Genomic DNA, 23,976 nt, shown 5'->3' on the forward strand with positions numbered 1-23,976 from the left:
GCGGCTCGGGGCGGCGCTCGTCATTGGGCGCGCGCTCGGCGGTGGGGCGTTCAGGAAGTGCGGTAAGCCTACCATTCCTTATCTGAAAATGTATTTAATCATGTGTTTTGCCACTTTTGCGTGCTATTGTTGCCTCTGAAGAAGCAGTTCTATCTGTGAAACGGCTGTCAGGCTTTTGCAATAATCTGTCAGGAACCTTGGGGATGTATTAAAGGTGTTGTGTGCAGCATTTCCTGCTGGCTGGTGCCCAGTTCTCTATTTTGTTCTCTTGCTATTACTTCAAGAAACGGAGGTACATGACCGCAGGGCAGGACAATGACCGCAGGGCAGGACAATGGCTGCATACTATTACTTCTTCCAACATAGTTGGAGATCTGCTACTCCATTCAAGTCAATGGAGCTGTAGATCATCATATTGATGAATTACAGTACTGGCGATAAAGAACTGATTGCTGGTGAGTGAAATATGATCACCCGTGAATAAACATGGAGCTCTAAAAGTGTCCATTAAATAGTTAAAAAGGAAGAACAAAAACATGGCTATCTGATTCAGATCGCTACTCTTTATAAATTAGCCCCTTTATAAATAAGGCAGTAGGAATGCTGTAAAACAGTTTGTGCATTGTGCAGTCTATGGAGTGCTTTCTCCTACACGATACTGAAGAGTATATATCCAGGTCTCTGGATCTTCTTTAGAGCTAATAGTGACATACATGTATCTACAGTTGGCTGTATTTCCTTTCCCTTCCCAGAAACCTTCATCACTGAGGCTCAGAGGGAACAAGCTCTTTCCTTTGACTCTCACTCCAGATACATCTGGAATCCGCAGCTTGAAGAAAACATCACTGTCCTCAGGAAGGATGCCCTCTAGAGGTTCTTGCAGTTCATAGGTTTCGGCCCAGTCAGTGTATGCTAGAGGAAACACTGGCCATTTCACAGCAGCATTGGTACAAGTGATGAGGTAATTACACTGGTGGTTGTACACATTACTGTTCCTAGGTTTAATGTTTATATGTAAAACATACGTTCCTGCCTGAGGGAGGCGGACCTTAATTTGCACATTGCTTGATGTCTGTATTTGGAATACGTGTCTGCGTTCCATCTCCGGTGTCATTTGTACAACACTGGAATGCAAGGAGGAAAAAATGCTTAAATCCCGCAATAGTGCAAAACTCACAGTAAAACATCCATCTTCTGCATCAATAATAGGGCCCCAATGGGAAGGCTGGATAAGGCCGGCCTTTTCCGTCTCTGGGTTAGGGCCCACAGGATTATGAAGGCTGGAAGGGAATGGAGGCCATTTTACTTTTGGATTTGAACATGTGACTAAATAGTTGCAGATATAACCAGCAATAGTGTCAAATATCTTTAAAACATATGAGCCAGCACCGGGGAGGCGTCCACTTAATTCTAGCTTTTGCTTCTGGACACTTTGAAGAATATACATGGCATTCGGTGGAATTTGGACATCATCAGATTTCAAGCTGATGGTAAGATTTAATATTCGGTCGGTAGTGAAGTTTATGGTGAATTGTCCATCCTCAGTATTGATTATGGGGTCTGGATGTGAGGGTTGGTGAAGTCCAGCTATCTTTGTATCTGGGTGAGGACCTACTGGGTTGTGAAGCATGCTGGGAAACGGTGGCCATTTTACATTGGAGTTGGAGCACTGCATGAGATAATTGCAGAGTAAACCTTTGTTTTCACAGAAAATCTGAAAGACATAAGAACCATGTTGTGGAAGGCGGATGTTAAACTCTACTTGATCCATTGCTGTTCTCTGTAGAATGTGGTTTGCTACTGTTTGAATTTTTTCAGACTTCAAACTACCACTAAGTTTAATCTCTTTATTGATTTGAAAACTTATAGTGCAACATCCATTATCGACATGAATGATGGGATCCAGGTGTGATGGATGAAGAAGGCCAGCCTTCTCAGTCTCTGGATTAGGGCCTACAGGGTTATGAAGTGCTTCAGGGAAAGGTGGCCATTTCACCTTGGCATTTTGGCATATTACTAAATAGTTACAGATGTACCCAGAAGTGCTTTCAAATATCTGGAGAACATAAACTCCGGCCTGTGGGAGGTGAACGCTAAACTCAACCTTTTTCTCTCGCACTGTCTGCAGTATATAGTTCGGAATGGACTTTACTTCATCAGATCTGAGGTTGGCTGTGAGACTGAGCTCCTTGGTTGTGGAAAAGCTTATAGTGCAGCATCCATCTTCTGTGTAAATGACGGGATCTTTGTGTGAGGGATGAAAAAGCCCAGACTTTTCTGACAACCAGTTTGGACCAGCCGGGTTATGAAGACACTTGGGAATCTTCATCTTGGTGTTGACGGTTTTGCAGTCTATTCTATAGTCTGCCACCAGCTGATACACTTCTGCTAAACTTGGACTCTTGCAATAAATTTGTATATTCTGTTGGCCAGTCTTTGGAGGATAAATATCAAATTTGGCTGTATGCTCTGTTAAGCTCAGTATGCCTGGATCTTCTGCTTCATTCAAGCTGAAGATGTACAACATGTTCTTCTGGCTTTCAAGGACAATGGACACTTTGCCTTTATCTGGATAGGGGAAACATGAATAGATTGTTCAATGAATAAATTAATTTCACAGATGCAAAACCAAAAAATATATATCAATAGTACCGGTATATTATTTTGACAATCAAGAACAGTCTGCCTCTAAAAAAAAAAACTGCCAAAAATCAAAGACCTATCAATCAATGGAGGAAAAGAAAATGCTCTAGTGCAGATATGAAACGTGGATTTATCTCCTTTGCTAATTACTATTTTTTTGGCAATGTTCATAGTCTTACTCCTCAATGTTCTGCTTATCTTCAAGGTTCCTCTCCAGGTCAATGCCTTTTAGTGCCACCTGACCAGTTTCTCTCATACAGCAAGCTAGCTTAGGTCTTGAACTTTACCCGTATGCTCATGTCTTACTACTTGCACCAGACAGAAGTTCTCTACAGGTATTTACTAAAACAGTTTCTCCAAAGCTGCAAATCCCTTCCAGTGTTTTTGGAAGGCATAAAAGAAACACTGAGAATCCCCCATGAGCAGATGGATTAGCCAGATCCGTCAGATATTTACTGTAAGTAACAGTGGTCCTTTAAAGTCATTGGGAACCGCTTGAAAAAAACAAAAGGCAGATATTTACCTAAGGAGAGGGAAGCCTCTGGGTCCTAATGAGCCTTCTCTCTCATCTCCCATTGCCCGTTACAGCGCTGGCTCACCCGTAGCAGCAATCGACCAATTCGGTCAAATACTGCTATCTCCGCTGCTGAGAGGAAGACTTCGAAGTCTTCGGGAGCCTAAGTGCTCCCAAAGACGGGCAGTTCCATACTGCGCACGCGCGAGCGCCCTCTCTCGCGTGATCGCACGTGTGCAGTATGGAGCCGCCTGTCTTCGGGAGGACTCGGGTCCCGAAGACCTCCGAAGTTCCCCTCAGCAGGGGATTTGAACAGAGAAGCTGCCGCCTAAACCAGAGCACTGGGAGAGGAGAAGTAAGGTGCTACAGGACCCAGAGCCTTCCCTCTCCTTAGGTAATTATTTGCCTTTTGTTTTTTTCAAAGCAGTTCCCATTGGCTATAAAGTGGGAGTAAACTCTCCAAACGTTTACATTTTAGTACCTACTATTAGGTTCATAAAATATTACTTCAAACCATCTCAATACTTAATTCTGGGAAGATGACACAGAACATTTATATTGCAGTTTTCTCCTGGTGGACTCAAAGCGCCAGAGCTGCAGGCACTAGGGAACGCTCAGTAGGCAGTAGCAGTGTTATGGAGTCTTGCCCAAGGTCTCCTACTGAATAGGTGCTGGATTACCGACCAAGAAGACCAGAGATACAAACCCTGGTTACCTGTGTCAGATGCAGAGCTCTTAAAGAGAAACTCCGACCAAAATTGAACTTTATCCCAATCAGTAGCTGATACCCCCTTTTACATGAGAAATCTATTCCTTTTCACAAACAGACCATCAGGGGGCGCTGTATGACTGATATTGTGGTGAAACCCCTCCCACAAGTAACCCCTCCCACAAGAAAAGTTCGAACTTTTGGCAGTTTCCTGTCTGGGAACCTTGCTGCATTGTGAGAAATAGCTGTTTACAGCTGTTTCCAACTGCCAAAATCCATGCAGCAGCTACATCACCTGCCCACAGTAAAATGTTTACTGGAGTTCCTCTTTAAAGGGGTTCTTTCGCGAATGAGGAAAAAATAAAAAGTGGTTTATGCATAAACTATTAAACATCCTTCTAAAATAGTGTTAAAAAGTTTTTTTTAAAAATGAATGGTTTCACCAATACAACATGTATTGTAAATAGTGATGGATGACGGCTGGGAGGCTAATCCATTTGTTAGGGGTGGTTTTTTTTTTACTGTCTTTTCACAACCATAACTGCTGCCTACGTAGTTTTCAGTGGTATAACCCACTTCTAACAGGATTCACTGTTATAAGCCTAATAGCTGAGCTCTGCTGAGCTGCTCAAAATGTGTTTACATTGTTGCTAGGCAACCAGACCCCGATGCAGAGACTCGTTTGTGAAAAGAGTCATAAGCTGCTGGGAGAATCAGTCCCATCTACACCATATGATTCTTTGTCAGATTTGATTCAATTTGATTCGATTCATTGATATGATTTGATTCAATCTGACATGTCCGATTCATGATTCGATTCAATTCGATTCAAATTGAATCAAATCATGAATCGGACATGTCAGATTGAATCAAATCAAATTGAATCAAAACTGACAAAAGAATCATATGGTGTAGATGGAACTGATTCTCCCAGCAGCTTATGACTCTTTTCACAAAAGGAGTCTCTGCAGAGGGGTCTGGTTGCCTAGCAACAATGTAAACACATGATGAGCAGCTCAGCAAGCTCAGCTGTTAGGGCTATAACGTGATTCCTGCTAGAAGGGGGTTATACCACTGAAAACTATGTAGGCAGCAGTTATGGTTGTAAAAGAAAGTAAAAAAAAAAAACCACCCCTAACAAATGGATTAGCCTCCCAGTCCTTCATACGTCACTGTTTACATTACATGTTGTATTGATGAAACCATTCATTTTTTGAAAAAACTATTTACACTATTTTAGAACGATGTTTAATAGTTTATGCATGAAACACTTTTTATTTTTTTTCCTCATTCGCGAAAGAACCCCTTTAACCAGTACACTATGCAGCCACCACATGATGCAACTTCCGGTCCAATCGATGGGAATCAGACAATTATTTTCCACCTGTCCGATCTATTTCTGATCATTAAAGCAATTGATTTTGAGAAGTTAGTGATAAATCGATCCCCCTATTGATCAGGAGCAGTTTGGACATGTGCACATGACATAATACAATACAATACAATAACATTTCTATAGCACTTTTCTCCCATGGGACACAAAGCGCTTAGGCTCTCTCAGATTCAGTAATTTTAGTAGGATGAAGTATTCACACAACAAAAGTTATATTTCTGCAAATGCCAAACTGAACAGGTGGGTTTTCAGTCTGGATTTAAACACGTCCAGGGATGGAGCTGTCCTGATCGGTTGAGGTAAGGAGTTCCAAAACGTAGGGGCAGCATGACAGAAGGCTCTGGGACCAAAAGATTCCAAGTGGACTCAGGGTAAGACTAGATTATTAGAACCTGTGGATCTGAGAATGCGGGGATTGCTACGTAGCTGCAACATATCTTTCATGTATCCCGGGCCTAGATTATTCAGGGATTTAAATGTCAGTAGGCCGATCTTGAATAGGACCCTCCATTCTATAGGTAGCCAGTGGTTAACTCTCGGTGGTGTAGTGGTTAGCTCTCTCGCCTTGCAGCGCTGGGTCCCTGGTTCGAATCCCAGCCAGGGCACTATCTGCAAAGAGTTTGTATGTTCTCTCCGTGTCTGCGTGGGTTTCCTCCGGGCACTCCGGTTTCCTCCCACATTCCATAAACATACGGATAAGTTAATTGGCTCCCCCTAAAAAAATTGGCCCTAGACTACAGTACTTACACTACATAATATAGACATATGGCAATGGTAGGGATTAGATTGTGAGCTCCTTTGAGGGACAGTTAGTGACAAGATATATATATATACACTGTACAGCGCTGCGTAATATGTCGGCGCTATATAAATACTAAATAATAATAATAATAATAAAGGGAGTACAGGACTGGCGTTATGTGGCAGCGACGGGGTTGGTTGGTTAGCAGTCTGGCAGCAGTATTCTGTATCAGCTGTAGGCGGTGCAAGACCTTTTTTGGAAGGCCAGTGTAGAGAGCATTACAGTAAGTCCAGTCAGGATGTGATGAAGGCGTGGACTAAGGTTGGCAGATCTTCTGGGGGGATGAGGTGCTTGATTTTGCATGATACAACCGTCAGATTACCCGTCAATCGGACGGGAAATTGCATCTTGTGTTCCCAGCATAAAAGAGCGGTACGAGCTTGTACTGTTCTTGTAACGCAACTAATCTTATCTTTGCTGGCCAGGAGAAGCTCTCTGCCTCTCTGCCTTGCCTCTTCCCTGTGCGCCCCCTTCTCCCCTACAACAGCTGACACATCACTGCTATATGGACTGAATGTGTGGCTCTTATCTTATATTATCTAGTTTATCATTGTTCTGGAAGCAGAGGTAATATTGTTTACAGGCCTACACTTCAATTTAGAAAGAATTGATAATCTACCAAAAACAAGTTACCTGTTTCTATAAAAGCTGTTTCAGGCTGAGAAGAGATCAGCCCTAAATTATAAAAATGGCTTCTGAGATGCACACTCTGTTCAAATTGTTTCCGAGTTACGGAGGTTTCCAGTAATTGGCAGTCTGGTTGTTCGGGATAATGTTCTCCAATGAAGAGAGCCGGGTGGGTTAGGAAATAGAACTCGTTGTACCTGGATGGAGGGAACAGAGAAGAGTGACTTCACTACTCATTGAATGCTGATTGCAAACTTATGCTGCCATATCAGAAACTTGAATTCACAGAGTCACTGAGAGGCATGATCGCTGATTGTCATGTTTCAGACACTCAGACCCAGTGGTCATTTTTTTATCGAATTGAGGCACCCATGAATAATTAAAAGTAACCTACTGTGAATATATATATATATATATATATATATATATATATATATATATATATATATATATATATATATATATATATACACACACACACACACACACACACACACACACACACACACACACACACAGTGGGTTGCAAAAGTATTCGGCCCCCTTAAAGTTTTCCACATTTTGTCACATTACTGCCACAAACATGAATCAATTTTATTGTAATTCCACATGAAAGACCAACACACAGTGGTTTACACGTGAGAAGTGGATCGAAAATCATACATGATTCCAAACATTTTTTACAAATAAATAACTGCAACGTGGGGTGTGCATAATTATTCAGCCCCTGAGTCAATACTTTGTAGAACCACCTTTTTTGCTGCAATTACAGCTGCCAGTCTTTTAGGGTATGTTTCTACCAGCTTTGCACATCTAGAGACTGAAATCCTTGCCCATTCTTCTTTGCAAAACAGCTCCAGCTCAGTCAGATTAGATGGACAGAATTTGTGAACAGCAGTTTTCAGATCTTGCCACAGATTCTCGATTCGATTTAGATCTGGGCTTTGACTGGGCCATTCCAACACATTAATATGTTTTGTTTTAATCCATTCCATTGTTGCCCTGGCTTTATGTTTAGGGTCATTGTCCTGCTGGAAGGTGAACCTCCGGCCCAATCTCAAGTCTTTTGCAGACTCCAAGAGGTTTTCTTCCAAGATTGCCCTGTATTTGGCTCCATCCATCTTCCCATCAACTCTGACCAGCTTCCCTGTCCCTGCTGAAGAAAAGCACCCCCGGAGAATTATGCTGCCACCACCATATTTGACAGTGGGGATGATGTGCTCAGAGTGAAGTGCAGTGTTAGTTTTCCGCCACACATAGTGTTTTGCCTTTTGGCCAAAAAGTTCCATTTTGGTCTCATCTGACCAGAGCACCTTCTTCCACATGCTTGCTGTGTCCCCCACATGGCTTGTGGCAAACTGCAAACTGGACTTCTTATGCTTTTCTGTTAACAATGGCTTTCTTCTTGCCACTCTTCCATAAACGTCAACTTTGTGCAGTGCACGACTAATAGTTGTCCTCAGGGGCGTAACTAGAAATCACTGGGCCCCCCTGCGAATATTTGGATGGGCCCCCCCCCCATAGGTGCCAAATAATCGTAATGGGGCAGCGTTTCACTGTAAATTAATTGTAAAGTGGGCAGCATTTCACCAGACAATCATAAGGTGGGCCAGAAAATTGTAATGTGGGCAGAGTTCACCAGAAAATCGTAATGTGGACAGCGTTCACCAGAAAATCGTAACGTGGACAGCATTCACCAGACAATCTTAACGTGGGCAGTGTTCACCAGAAAATCGTAATGTGGGCAGAGTTCACCAGAAAATCGTAATGTGGGCAGCAGTCACCAGAAAATCGTAACGTGAGCAGCAGTCACCAGAAAATTGTAACGTGGACAGCATTCACCAGACAATCGTAATGTGGGTAGCATTCACCAGAATATTGTAATGTGGGCCAGAAAATCGTAATGTGGGCAGAGTTCACCAGAAAATCGTAATGTGGGCAGCGTTCACCAGAAAATCGTAACGTGGACAGCATTCACCAGACAATCGTAACGTGGGCAGTGTTCACCAGAAAATCGTAATGTGGGCCAGAAAATTGTAATGTGGGCAGAGTTCATCAGAAAATCGTAATGTGGGCAGAGTTCACCAGAAAATCGCAATGTGGACAGCAGTCACCAGAAAATCGCAATGTGGGCAGCAGTCACCAGAAAATCGTAATGTGGGCAGCAGTCACCTGAAAATCGTAATGTGGGCAGCAGGCACTAGAGAATCGCAATGTGGGCAGCAGTCACCAGAAAATCACAATGTGGGCAGCAGTCACCAGAAAATCCTAATGTGGGCAGCAGTCACCAGAAAATCCTAATGTGGGCAGCAGTCACCAGAAAATCGTAATGTGGGCAGCAGGCACTAGACAATCGTAATGTGGGCAGCAGACACCAGAATATCGTAATGTGGGCAGCTGTTACCAGAAAAAAAAATGCCCCTGTAAAAAGAAAAACAATTCACTTACCTGTCAGGAGTCTCTCCTGGCCTCTGGTGCGCAGCTCCCCGATGATCCTCCTGTGCACTGCAGCACATCTCCCGCGCTGACAGGCAGAATGCAGGGCTACGGCAAGATGGCTGCCGAAGCCCTGTACTGGAGACACAAATAGTCTCCAGTGCAGGGCTTCTACGGCAGCCATCTTGCCATAGCCCTGCTCTGCCTGCCGGAGGAATATGCAGGCTGCTGGAGCGGGGCTGCGTGGAATGAACTGGCGCAGCGTCTATTAGACGCTGCGGCCAGTTGAGCACCTTGTGTGGGGTCCAGAATCGGGCGGGCGGTGGTGGCGCTCCCCCGTGCACAGTGAGCGGGCCCTAGAGCCCCGGGCCCCCCTGCGGCTGACGGGGTCGCATCCCCGGTAGGTACGCCGGTGGTTGTCCTATAGACAAATTTACCAACCTGAACTGTAGATCTCTGCAGCTCGTCCAGAGTCACCATGGGCCTCTTGACTGCATTTCTGATCAGCGCTCTCCTTGTTCGGCCTGTGAGTTTAGGTAGATGGCCTTGTCTTAGTAGGTTTACAGTTGTGCCATACGCCTTCCATTTCTGAATGATCGCTTGAACAGTGCTCTGTGGGATGTTCAAGGCTTTGGAAATCTTTTCGTAGCCTAAGTCTGCTTTAAATTTCTCATTAACTTTATCCCTGACCTGTCTGGTGTGTTCTTTGGACTTCACGGTGTTGTTGCTCCCAATATTCTCTTAGGCAACCTCTGAGGCCGTCACAGAGCAGCTGTATTTGTACTGACATTAGATTACACACAGGTGCACTCTATTTAGTCATTAGCACTCATCAGGCAATGTCTACTGGCAACTGACTGCACTCAGACCAAAGGGGGCTGAATAATTACGCACATCCCACTTTGCAGTTATTTATTTGTAAAAAATGTTTGGAATCATGTATGATTTTCGTTCCACTTCTCACGTGTACACCACTTTGTATTGGTCTTTCACGTGGAATTCCAATAAAATTGATTCATGTTTGTAGCAGTAATGTGACAAAATGTGGAAAACTTCAAGGGGGCCGAATACTTTTGCAAGCCACTGTGTATGTATATATATATATATATATATATATATATATATATCTACTTATGTTTAATTTTTAACTATCATATGTCACTCTGGAGAATAAAATCAGTGATTTTTTAAAAAGACTTATTTTTCCTCTCTCTCTCTCTCTCTCTCTTTTTTTTTTGCTACAAAATGCCTCTATTCCCCTGTATAATTTAGAGTTATAATTATGCAAAATTTGTGTTCATCACTAATATTGAGTGAATATAGTTTTATTGGATAACTTTCACACCTGGGCGGTGCAGTGTGGTAATTTTACCGTAGCCCACTGCAGGGCAATGAAACTCTATAGAGACTTTCACACTGGGGCGGTACGGCAAGTGATGGAAGTGATGTTTTCACGGCATCCCTGGTGCTTGGAGAAACCTACATGACCGCGCGGTTATACAACGAGCTGTGACGGACCAGAAGTCACATAAGTCTATGGCGACACATTTCAATATAAAAACCCGCCGCATATTTTACGCGTCGCGCATGCGCGGAAGTGTACTTTTTGCAATATGCTTCTGTGCACGAGATCGCATTGGCCACAGGAAATGAACATCACTTCCTGCGTAGCCGGCTGTCAGCCGGGGATTACCGTGTACTAACACGGTAATCCCCGAAGTCTTATATTTGGCCGTGCGGTGCGGCACAGCGCTGCACTGCTGCTGCCAATTGTCAGTGTGAAACCGGCCTCACTCTTATTCTTCATAAGCAAGAAATATCATTTTAACGTAAAACCTTATTTTCAGGTACTTACTGGAAGGTGAACTTGCTTATGTTTTCATCGACATGCCCTGCACCCCATGTGGCGTCCAGCAGATGCCATCTTCCCTCTAGGTACACCATGTTCCATGTGTAGTCAGGGTCCCCGGATAGGATCTGCCCTGGTTTGTGTGAGGTCCCTTTAGAAAAGCCACTAACTGTCCTGCACTGAATACCAGCAAGACTAAACAGGGAATGAAACACATAATTATAAGACACACTATCCAGTATCCACTAAGGATCCAATCATACTTCATACTGTATATGAGGACTTCTTCTCTGTCTTGGAATCCTGGTCATTCCAAAGCAACAAGGTATGTTACCCAAGTTTCTGCATAGAGACTAAAGGTGTTTTATAAAACAAATTCTGGGATACGATCCTTTATATTGTGGAGGTTCAAAGAACACAGTCCTTTTTGGGGCAATCCACCTTGCCCTTCAATACTCGTTTATACCTTTAAAAAGGACTAAATCTACTAAAATGCAATCTCAAACAGGCAAAAAAAGTCTCTGAAAAAACTTTATTAACACACGTACAAAAGGTAGAAAAAATGGTTCTTCAATATCACAATAGTAGGTCTTAAAAACACATTGGTTGGTTTGAAGCAACAATTGGTTGTAGCTTTATGGGCATTTAAACTTCAAGGCAACGACACATGTTCGTTTCGGGCCCTTGTATAGAATTATATGTGCCCCTCGTCAGGCCGCAATACCCGACCCTGCGTAGCCCAACCAGGGAAAAGAAACCAATCAGGCGAAGAGCCAAAAAATGGGGGGCGTCTGAACCCACCAGACGCACTAGACCCTCCCAGAGGCTGTGATGAAAAGCTGCTAAACGGGAACCCGCCTGATTGGTTTCTTTTCCCTGGTTGGGCTACGCAGGGTCGGGTATTGCGGCCTGACGAGGGGCACATATAATTCTATACAAGGGCCCGAAACGAACATGTGTCGTTGCCTTGAAGTTTAAATGCCCATAAAGCTACAACCAATTGTTGCTTCAAACCAACCAATGTGTTTTTAAGACCTACTATTGTGATATTGAAGAACCATTTTTTCTACCTTTTGTACGTGTGTTAATAAAGTTTTTTCAGAGACTTTTTTTGCCTGTTTGAGATTGCATTTTAGTAGATTTAGTCCTTTTTAAAGGTAGAGACTAAAGGTGGCCACACACCATACAATTAAAAGATCAAATTTTTTGCTATTTCAATAATTACGATCGGTTGTCCCAAAAAATCAAGAGCTTTTCTTTGTTTTCTATCAATAAATCCTTTACTTACTTTTTAGTACATTTACAATTGTTTACTGCTGAAAAGTTATTTACTAGATAAAAACTGATCTTCTGTTACGCATGCACCTTGTGCTAAGACAATGCTCTTCAATCCATGCATTGGCTACCTTGGAAATCCTATCACTACCTTAATAGAGGGTCCATGGTAGCCCCAAACATTGGCTTTTTACAATGCTATGGATTAAAGTACATTGCCATCTGCATCCAGAGCGCTGGAATTTGTGCACTCATTCATTGAAGAACTTAGACCTGGAGCCTCATACGGCTGAATCAGGAGATCCCAGCTCTCCAGCTAAAGAGGAAACTCGAAAAATTAGAATTGCATGCAAAAGTCACTTTATTTCAGTAATTTAACTCAAAAGGTGTAACTAATGTATGAAATAGACTCATTACATGCAAAGCAAGATATTTCAAGCCTTCATTTGTTACTAGCTGGTCGCCCGGCGTTGCCCGGGTATGTATTTGGCTAGTGTTGTCTCTGTCCACTTTTCCTAACCCTAACACACAATTACTTAATGACCAAGTATGTGAGCTTTGCTGTTAGGAATAATGCATTGCCTTCTCCTGCCTGCTGGTGGCAGCTTTTACTTGGAGAACTTTGGACTTTCACTGTGCCACCAGCAGAGGGCTTTGTGGACATTTAGCAGCCTTGAAGTTCCACCTTCCACCAGCAGGTGGCTGTGTGCTGCCTGTACTAAGGAACTGCAGTTCTGTGTCTGCCCTGCAGAGGCCTCTATGGGACTTTGGTTAATTACCACCAGCTGCATCCTGCTTCTATTTAAGACTGCCTCTTCCTCCAAGCGATTGCCAGAACGTCTATGTCTGTAGGTCTGAGTTTCTGGTCACTCCTGTATCTGAGTCCTGTAACCTATTCCTTGTAACCTGTTCCTTGATCTGATTTCCTGTTGCTGAACCTTGCTAGTCCTGACTTTGCCTCTGCTCATTCCTTTGTACCTCGATATATCTGAATTACCGCTGCTGACCCTGATATGTGTTTTGACCTGTCTTTGCCTGCTCCTTTTGATACCGCGTTATTGTATATAATTGCTTGTACATATATATCTCGTGCACACCGTTTGTAAATAGATAGTTAGATAGTTAGGTGTTATATATATTTTGTCACTGCTTCCCGGGTTATTTGTGTATATATTGTGTGCTGTGTATATGTGGTATGATATTTGCATTCACGCTTGCATGTATGCTTGCATTATTGCATTTGCAATAAAACATTATTTTTGCACCTTAATTCCTGGTTCCAGTGTCTGTATACTGCAAACTGTGGTCAAACCCTGTTTCTCCGTTCAGGGCCGTGACAGTACGTTCTGGCCCTATATACACTGACCACTGCAGCTATACTGCACACTGATACCTGGCTGTTATGTCCAAATATGGATCTGCAACAAATTGATTATTATGCATTGCTTGCTGATGAGGATGAAGCTGAGTGTCGTGCAGATTTTGCTGATTTCTCTAAAGCTGAATTGCAGCAGTTGATTAGCCAGACATATAGTTATGTCAAATTAGGAATAATTCGTACACAAGATATTGAAAATTTAGCCAGGATCTGGAATGATCTCGCATACCCCAAAATGACAAATGTTTGCATGCAACCTGATTCTGACCAAGGTGTAGTCAGTGATTATGATCCACCGTTTGACAATTATGCCATAGAAGCTCTGATTAACTTGTTTGAGGATGACAGGGAATATTTTCTTGATCATTACTCAAACAAAGGTAAACAGACCGTGCAGGCTTGTATAGATTCCCTCCAGTCCCTGATCACTCAGGGAATATGCAAGTATGGGAAAGCTTCCCTTCTGCTAAATGCATGGCAGAGAATTATCTCTGCAGGTTCCACAGCTCCTGCCTTACCTGTTATAAGTCCTGTCCAGGTTGATTTTACTTCTGAACAAGTTAACATGTACTATAGTTATTTGAAGAGAGGCAGAAAAGCATTTTTTGACTTTTACATTAAGCAAAGCTTTGCATTTGTTTCTGGATGTAAATGTGCGGTTGAGAGTCTATTGTCTGACAGAAAATGTAAGCCTGAGTCAGCCCATGCTTTAATCAATGCATATTCAGAAATCTTGTCATTATGCACACCTCCTGTTAACCCTCTGAATGCCACTCACTCCCAGCCCACTGCAGTTAAACAGCTGCAAAGTCAGTCTCCCAGCAAAGAAGAATTTAATTTTATTTTTGACTCTGAACTGATTGATGATTTGTTTGATTTTCTGAGAAAGGATAGAGAAGGATTTATTAAGTACTACTGTGACAAAAGTGAAGGTTTTGTGTCTGCCTGTATACGTGCAACTGAGACATTGATTGCGCATAGGCTTTGCAAGTATGAATCCGCTTCTGCCTTAATTGCTGCCTATTTAGAAGTCCTGCCAGTAAGAAATTCTTCAGTTAACCCTCCGAATGTCTGTCACATTCAGAATCCTCAGCCCACAGCTACTAAACAGCTTAAATGCCAATCGCCCATTACAAAACAATTTGATTTCATTTTTAACTCTGATCAGATTGATCACTTATATGGTTATTTAAAGAGAGACAAACAAGGGTTTTATGAATCTTACTTTGAGAAGGGGGAATTGTATGTGTCTGCCTGTGTTCGTGCAACTGAGTCATTGATGCTGCATAAGCTCTGTAAGCGTGAATTTGCTTCTATGTTGATTACTGCCTGGCGTGAAATCCTTTCTTCCTGTTTCCACTCTCCTCCTTCTGCTCATTCTCCATGTATCTCTTCTTGTGTCCAGAACTCAGAACCTGCAATAGTTAAAAAACCTGTAAAATCAGCAACATTACAAACCGCTATCAGATCCACACCTTGGTCCTGGCAGTATCCAGTTATATCAAGAGAACCTGCTGTTCCAGTTTCCAGAGTGGTCACCAAAACCAGACGCAAATACTTTCCTACAGCTTCCATTACTCCAGTCATCTCACCTTCCGTGCAGCCTCCAGTCATCTCACCTTCCGTGCAGCCTCCAGTCATCTCGCCTTCCGTGCAGCCTCCAGTCATCTCGCCTCCTGTGCAGCCTCCAGTCTTCTCGCCTCCTGTGCAGCCTCCAGTCATCTCGCCTCCTGTGCAGCCTCCAGTCATCTCGCCTCCTGTGCAGCCTCCAGTCATCTCTCCTCCTGTGCAGCCTCCAGTCATCTCGCCTCCTGTGCAGCCTCCATCCAACTCCTGTTTGGTGCAGCCTCCAGTTAATGTTCCTGTGACACTTGTTATACAGACTCTTGCCTTCCTCTCACAACTCTTGCAGACTTTGTATGCTCCAGAATCCAGTCCCGCCGTTGGTTTGTCTACAAAGCCTTGCCTCCAGCCTGCAGAGACTTTGCCTCCGTCTCCAGAGCCTTGTGCTCAGTCTGCAAAAACTCATTTCCAACCTACAGAGACTTCAAAACAACTTGCAGAATCCTGCTCACAGTCTGCAGAGCTTGCAGAATCCTGCTCACAGTCTGCAGAACTTTGCATCCAGTCTGCAGATCCCTGTTCCCAGTCTGCAGAATATTGCTTCCAGCCTGCAGAGACTCTGTCTTCATCTGCAGAGCCTTGCCTCCAGTCTGCAGAGACTTCAAATCAACCTGCAGAATCCTGCTCGCAGTCTGCAGAGCTTTGCATCCAGTCTGCAGAACCTTGTTCCCAGTCTGCAGAATATTGCCTCCAGCCTGCAGGGACTTTGCCTCAGTCTGCAGAAACTCACTTCCAGCCTGCAGAGACTCTGATCCAATTTGCAAAAGTTTGCATCCAGTCTGCAGAAACCTGCACCCAGCCTGCAGAATGTAGTCCTAAGTCTGCAGAATCACGCTCTCTGCTGGTAGAGACTTTGCCTCAAGATACAGAAACCTGCATACAGCCTACAGAACCTAGTATCTTGCCCACACCGTTTCAGTTCCAGCTCGCACAGGCCCAGTCCGCACAGTCTCAGTGCCAGCTCACACAAACTGTATCAGGGTCTCAGCCAAAGGTCCAGTCAAGTGCTCAGCCAACGGTTCAGCCATGCGCTCAGCCAACGGCCCAGCCAAATGCTAAGCCAAAGGTCCAGATCCATGAAGTTATACAGTCTGTTGCCCTGCCTGAAACTACTGAGCCTGTTGCCCTGTCTGAAGCTTCCCGACCTGTTAACCTGTCTGAAGTTTTCCTGCCTTCTGTTTCACCTGATGTTATGCCATCTGCTGCCCAGTCTCCACAGATTTCTGCTGCTGCCCAGCCTCCACAGATTTCTGCTGCTGCCCAGCCTCCACAGATTTCTGCTGCTGCCCAGCCTCCACAGACTTCTGCTGCTGCCCAGCCTCCACAGACTTCTGCTGCTGCCCAGCCTCCACAGACTTCTGCTGCTGCCCAGCCTCCACAGACTTCTGCTGCTGCCCAGCCTCCACAGACTTCTGCTGCTGCCCAGCCTCCACAGACTTCTGCTGCTGCCCAGCCTCCACAGACTTCTGCTGCTGCCCAGCCTCCACAGACTTCTGCTGCTGCCCAGCCTCCACAGACTTCTGCTGCTGCCCAGCCTCCACAGACTTCTGCTGCTGCCCAGCCTCCACAGACTTCTGCTGCTGCCCAGCCTCCACAGATTTCTGCTGCTGCCCAGCCTCCACAGATTTCTGCTCCTGCTCAGCCTGATGCTCCTGTCCTGCCTGATATCTGCCAGTCTCCTGCCAAGCCTGTTGGTACCTGCCAGTTTTCCGTCCGGCCTCCTGCTCAGCCTGATATCTGCCAGTCTCCTGCCAAGCCTGATGGTACCTGCCAGTTTTCCGTCCGGCCTCCTGCTCAGCCTGGTGATCCTGTCCAGCTTCCTGCTCAGCCGGGTGATCCTGTCCAGTTTCTTGCTCAGTCTGATGATCCTCTCCAGTCTCCTGTCAAGCCTGGTGATGCATGCCAGTCTCCTGCCAAGCCTGTTGGTGCCTGCCAGTCTCCTGTTCAGCCTGATCTTGCCCAGTTTCCTGCCAAGCCTGATGATCCTGTCCAGTCTCCTGTCCAGCCTGATACCTGCCAGTCCGCCACTTTTCCTGAAACCTGCCAACCTGATACCTCATTTGATGGTTTCCGGTCTATGTTCCAATTTCCTTGGATTCTGCTCACGGTCCAAAAGATGCTGGTCTGGCTTTGGGTGGCATTGTTGCCCACCCAGGTTGGCATTTTGCTGTCTACTTCATTATTTATTACTTTCTGGGTCCTGCCTGACATTGTACAGGTTCTCGCCCGACTTGCCTTCCTGCTCGAAGATTTACCATTTTTATCACAGCAGCCTCAGACCAAGGTTTCTAAATGTATGTATTTTCCCTCCCTGCCCACCCTGCCTTGGCATCTGCGACCCACCTGGCCAAGGTATTTGTTGCCTGCTTTTCTATGGGACCCTGGTGGGGGATTTTCTAAAGACATTGTGGAGCGTCCTGAGGCCGCTCCTTCAGGGGGGGGGGTAATGTTAGGAATAATGCATTGCCTTCTCCTGCCTGCTGGTGGCAGCTTTTACTTGGAGAACTTTGGACTTTCACTGTGCCACCAGCAGAGGGCTTTGTGGACATTTAGCAGCCTTGAAGTTCCACCTTCCACCAGCAGGTGGCTGTGTGCTGCCTGTACTAAGGAACTGCAGTTCTGTGTCTGCCCTGCAGAGGCCTCTATGGGACTTTGGTTAATTACCACCAGCTGCATCCTGCTTCTATTTAAGACTGCCTCTTCCTCCAAGCGATTGCCAGAACGTCTATGTCTGTAGGTCTGAGTTTCTGGTCACTCCTGTATCTGAGTCCTGTAACCTATTCCTTGTAACCTGTTCCTTGATCTGATTTCCTGTTGCTGAACCTTGCTAGTCCTGACTTTGCCTCTGCTCATTCCTTTGTACCTCGATATATCTGAATTACCGCTGCTGACCCTGATATGTGTTTTGACCTGTCTTTGCCTGCTCCTTTTGATACCGCGTTATTGTATATAATTGCTTGTACATATATATCTCGTGCACACCGTTTGTAAATAGATAGTTAGATAGTTAGGTGTTATATATATTTTGTCACTGCTTCCCGGGTTATTTGTGTATATATTGTGTGCTGTGTATATGTGGTATGATATTTGCATTCACGCTTGCATGTATGCTTGCATTATTGCATTTGCAATAAAACATTATTTTTGCACCTTAATTCCTGGTTCCAGTGTCTGTATACTGCAAACTGTGGTCAAACCCTGTTTCTCCGTTCAGGGCCGTGACATTTGCGGTCTTTGGCATCAATAATTTGCAATGAAATAAAATTAATCTGATTGGATGTGGCTCCACCCCTTTTCTGAATTTGAACCCCAATCACCCAATGGCCAACTGTACCAGGTACAGGTGATTAACAGTGCAAGAATGGCAGCAATTAAATAATCTCCTTAAAAATCAATAGGTGGATTTTGAGTGGCTTTTATAGGCTCCACTCACTTTTCTGAATATTAATCCCAGTCACCCAGTGACCAACTGTGCAAAGTTTGAGAACCCTACCATTAACAGTGTAAGAATGGCTGCAGTTTACATTTGCGCAATGAAATTTGTATTTTTCTCCACCCACTTATTTCCTAACATTGTTCAGGTATGTATTTGGCTGGTGTTGGCTCCGCCTACTATTTCTAACCCTAACACACAATTACTCAATAACCAAGTTTGTGAGCGTTGCGGTCTTTGGCATCAATAATTTGCATTGAGATTAAACAAATCTGATTGGCTGTTTGTGGCTCCACCCCTTTGTCTGAATTTGAACCCCAGTCACCCAATGACCAACTGTACCAGGTTTAAGGCTTGTGCCATTAACAGTGCTAGAATGGTAGCAATTACATATTCCCCTTGAAAATCAATAGGTGAATTTTGATTGGCTTTTGTAGGCTCCACCCACTTTTCTGAATATTAATCCCAGTCACCCAGTGACCAATTGTGCAAAGTTTGAGAACCCTACCATTAAAAGTGTAAGAGTTGCTGCAGTTTACATTTTCTCAGTGAAATTTGCATTTGTCTCTACCTACTGATGACCCGGCATTGCCCGATTATGTATTTTGCAGGTGCTGGCTGTGCCCACTTTTCCTAACCCTAACACACAATTAGTGTTGGGCGAACATCTAGATGTTCGGGTTCGGGCCGAACAGGCCGAACATGGCCGCGATGTTCGGGTGTTCGACCCGAACTCCGAACATAATGGAAGTCAATGGGGACCCGAACTTTTGTGGTTTGTAAAGCCTCCTTGCATGCTACATACCCCAAATTTACAGGGTATGTGCACCTTGGGAGTGGGTACAAGAGGAAAAAAAATTAGCAAAAAGAGCTTATAGTTTTTGAGAAAATCGATTTTAAAGTTTCAAAGGGAAAACTGTCTTTTAAATGCGGGAAATGTCTGTTTTCTTTGCACAGGTAACATGTTTTTTGTCGGCATGCAGTCATAAATGTAATACATATAAGAGGTTCCAGGAAAAGGGACCGGTAACGCTAACCCAGCAGCAGCACACGTGATGGAACAGGAGGAGGGTGGCGCAGGAGGAGAAGAAGGCCACGCTTTGTGAGACACAACAACCCCGGCCTTGCATGAGGGCAAGAAGCGTGCGGATAGCAGGCTTTGTACCGCCATGCAGTCATAAATGTAATAAAGATAAGTGGTTCAATAAACAGGGACCACGCGGCAACGCTAACCCAGCAGCAGCAGACGTGATGGAACAGGAGCAGGCGCAGGAGGAGAAGGCCACGCTTTGTGAGACACAACAACCCAGGCCTTGCATGAGGGCAAGAAGCGTGCGGATAGCATGCTTTGTACCGCCATGCAGTCATAAATGTAATAAAGATAAGTGGTTCAATAAACAGGGACCACGCGGCAACGCTAACCCAGCAGCAGCAGACGTGATGGAACAGGAGGAGGCGCAGGAGGAGAAGGCCACGCTTTGTGAGACACAACAACCCCGGCCTTGCATGAGGGCAAGAAGCGTGCGGATAGCATGCTTTGTACCGCCATGCAGTCATAAATGTAATAAAGATAAGTGGTTCAATAAACAGGGACCACGCGGCAACGCTAACCCAGCAGCAGCAGACGTGATGGAACAGGAGCAGGCGCAGGAGGAGAAGGCCACGCTTTGTGAGACACAACAACCCAGGCCTTGCATGAGGGCAAGAAGCGTGCGGATAGCATGCTTTGTACCGCCATGCAGTCATAAATGTAATAAAGATAAGTGGTTCAATAAACAGGGAGCACGCGGCAACGCTAACCCAGCAGCAGCAGACGTGATGGAACAGGAGGAGGCGCAGGAGGAGAAGGCCACGCTTTGTGAGACACAACAACCCAGGCCTTGCATGAGGGCAAGAAGCGTGCGGATAGCATGCTTTGTACCGCCATGCAGTCATAAATGTAATAAAGATAAGTGGTTCAATAAACAGGGACCACGCGGCAACGCTAACCCAGCAGCAGCAGACGTGATGGAACAGGAGCAGGCGCAGGAGGAGAAGGCCACGCTTTGTGAGACACAACAACCCAGGCCTTGCATGAGGGCAAGAAGCGTGCGGATAGCATGCTTTGTACCGCCATGCAGTCATAAATGTAATAAAGATAAGTGGTTCAATAAACAGGGACCACGCGGCAACGCTAACCCAGCAGCAGCAGACGTGATGGAACAGGAGCAGGCGCAGGAGGAGAAGGCCACGCTTTGTGAGACACAACAACCCAGGCCTTGCATGTGGACAAAAAGCGTGCGGATATAGCAGCAATGCTTTTTGCCGCCATGCAGTCATAAATGTAATACAGATGAGAGGTTCAATAAACAGGGCCCGGAAACGCAACACCATCCCAGATGTTCATTGGTCATGTTACTTGGTTGGGGTCCTGGAGTGTTGCGTAGTCATTTCCAATCCAGGATTGATTCATTTTAATTTGAGTCAGACGGTCTGCATTTTCTGTAGAGAGGCGGATACGCCGATCTGTGACGATGCCTCCGGCAGCACTGAAACAGCGTTCCGACATAACGCTGGCTGCCGGGCAAGCCAGCACCTCTATTGCGTACATTGCCAGTTCGTGCCAGGTGTCTAGCTTCGATACCCAATAGTTGAAGGGTGCAGATGGATGGTTCGACACAGCTACGCCATCTGACATGTAGTCCTTGACCATCTTCTCCAGGCGATCGGTGTTGGAGGTGGATCTGCACGCTTGCTGTTCAGTGGGCTGCGGCTGCATGGGTGTCAGAAAATTTTCCCACTCCAAGGACACTGCCGATACCATTCCCTTTTGGGTACTAGCTGCGGCTTGCGTTGTTTGCTGCCCTCCTGGTCGTCCTGGGTTTGCGGAAGTCAGTCTGTCTGCGTACAACTGGCTAGAGGAGGGGGAGGATGTCAATCTCCTCTCTAAAGTCTCCACAAGGGCCTGCTGGTATTCTTCCATTTTGACCTGTCTGACTCTTTCTTCAAGCAGTTTTGGAACATTGTGTTTGTACCGTGGATCCAGAAGGGTATAAACCCAGTAATTGGTGTTGTCCAGAATGCGCACAATGCGTGGGTCACGTTCAATGCAGTCTAGCATGAATTGAGCCATGTGTGCCAGAGTCCTACCAGAATCCTCATCATCCTCTTGTGAGCGTTGTGATAGTTGTTGTGATGCATCATAGTCGTCACCTTCCTCCTGGTCTGCTTCTGCTGACCATTCGCGTTGAATTGTGGAAGTCCAACGTGCACCGCTCTGGCCCTCGTCAGTGGTGGCATGAAATTCCTGCTCCAACTCCAGCTGTTCCTCCTCCTCTTCTTCGTCATAGCTGCTGGGGCCAGCGTTCCCTGAGGCGGATGGCCTGATGTTGGTACCATCACGCTGATCGTTTTCTCCTTCAGATTCCCCCAGTTGCATCATGACAGCTGTTTCCTTGATTTTTAACATCGACCTCTTCAGTAAACACAGCAGTGGTATGGTAATGCTGACTGAAGAGTTGTCACTGCTCACAAGCAACGTGGATTGCTCAAAATTTTGGAGGACTTGGCAGAGGTCCAACATGTTGGCCCAATCGGATCCACAGAAGCTTGGCAGCTGGCCGGATGCGCCTCGGTACTGCGCCGTCATGTACTGGACCACTGCACTCTTCTGCTCGCAAAAGCGGGCTAGCATGTGCAGCGTAGAATTCCAGCGCGTAGGGACATCACACAGCAAGCGATGGTGGGGGAGATTGAAGCGCTCCTGCATCTTGGCGAGTGCCCCCGAAGCAGTACTGGAATTTCTACAATGTTTGGACACTCGACGCACCTTCAACAGCAGATCGGGCACGCCTGGGTATGTCCTCAGGAACCGCTGAACTACTAGGTTCATCACGTGCGCCAGGCAAGGGATGTGTGTCAGCTTAGCCAACCTTAAAGCGCGAATGAGATTACTCCCATTATCACACACAACCATGCCCGGTTTCAGGTCCAGCGGTGCCAGCCACAAATCCGTCTGTTCCTTTATTCCCCTCCAAATTTCCTCCCCTGTGTGCTGCTTATCCCCAAGGCAGATTAGCTTCAGCAACGCTTGCTGACGCATGCCAACAGCTGTGCTGCACTGCTTCCACGATCCTACTGCTGCTGGGTTAGCGTTTCCGGATGAGGTACAGCTTTGAGATGCGTTGGAGGAGAAGGAGTCAGAGAGGTAGGTGCTGCTGTTATCCAGTGGGAGGGACGGCGGTGCAGCTGTTTGTGGCGTGGGCAACACCCGTGCCGTAGCAGGTGAGGAATCGCTGCCAGGCTCCACAAGGTTCACCCAGTGCGCGGTAAGGGAGATGTATCGACCCTGGCCGAACGCACTCGTCCAGGTGTCAGTGGTGAGGTGAACCTTGCAGGCAACGGCATTCTTCAAGCTTCGGGTTATTTTGCTGACCACGTGCTCATGCAACTCAGGCACTGCAGAGCGTGCAAAGTGGTAGCGGCTGGGAACCACGTAACGTGGGATGGCCACTGACATCATGCCCTTGAAGCTGTTTGTCTCCACCAATCGATATGGCAGCATTTCGCAGGCCAGAAGCTTGGCTATGCTGGCTGTTACTGCCACGGCCCGGGGGTCATTTGCTGGCAATTTCCTCTTGCGCTCAAACATCTCCGACACAGACAACTGAACCGTAGCGCTGCACACGGAAGGGCTGTTGGTTGTTGTGTTTGATGAACACTGGGAGACCTCAAGAGCACTACTCCGGAAAGTGACAGTGTCAGCGTCGTCTGATGTTTGTGAATGTTGTGAACCACGCAATGGCTGGGCTACTGCTGCTGCTGAGGCGGGTCTGGTGGTGAGTCTGGTGAACCCAAGGGAGGCAGTGTTGTTTCTGGTACCCTGTCCTGACGCGTTTGCCCAAAGAGTGGGATGTTTGGATAGCATGTGACGGCTCATGCTGGTGGTGGAGAGGTTGTTAATATTTTTCCCCCTGCTCAGGCGGGTCTTGCACACCTTGCAAATCGCCATGGTAACATCCTCAGTGCAGTCTTCAAAGAAAGCCCAGACTTTGGAGCACCTGCCTCCTTGCTGGCGATTTCTGTTTGCTCCTCTTTTGCCTCTCACTTGAACTTCCACGCTTGTGGTGCCTGAAATTGCGCGCCGCCTACCTTGTGGCACAAGGCGAACTCGTGCAGCAGTGTGTTCTTCAACAGACTCATCTGTGCTGCTGCTACGACGGCGATGTTCTCGTTCACATACAAAATCTGGGTCTCTGTCCACATTGTCCATACCCTCCTCTTCCATCTCCTCAAACTCGTCATATGTCATTGTG

The 23,976-nt window shown here is 45.9% G+C and overlaps 1 protein-coding gene across 2 annotated transcripts in view; it reads right to left on the reverse strand.

The window, feature by feature from the left end:
* Positions 1 to 287: 287 nt before the first annotated feature.
* LOC137570472 (uncharacterized) overlaps positions 288 to 23,976 on the reverse strand; it is a 63,077-nt gene continuing 39,388 nt past the window's right edge. For both annotated transcript variants that reach the window (XM_068279141.1, XM_068279140.1), the window contains exons 10-12: positions 10,980 to 11,168; positions 6,695 to 6,885; positions 288 to 2,568 (exon numbers count right to left, since the gene is read on the reverse strand). In XM_068279141.1, the coding sequence (XP_068135242.1) occupies positions 632 to 2,568; positions 6,695 to 6,885; positions 10,980 to 11,168 (2,317 nt within the window). In that variant the 3' untranslated portion in view covers positions 288 to 631. The remainder of the gene's footprint in view (positions 2,569 to 6,694; positions 6,886 to 10,979; positions 11,169 to 23,976) is intronic.

Source organism: Hyperolius riggenbachi, chromosome 4 (genome assembly GCF_040937935.1).
Source record: "Hyperolius riggenbachi isolate aHypRig1 chromosome 4, aHypRig1.pri, whole genome shotgun sequence".
In the NCBI taxonomy this organism is placed as follows: domain Eukaryota; kingdom Metazoa; phylum Chordata; class Amphibia; order Anura; family Hyperoliidae; genus Hyperolius; species Hyperolius riggenbachi.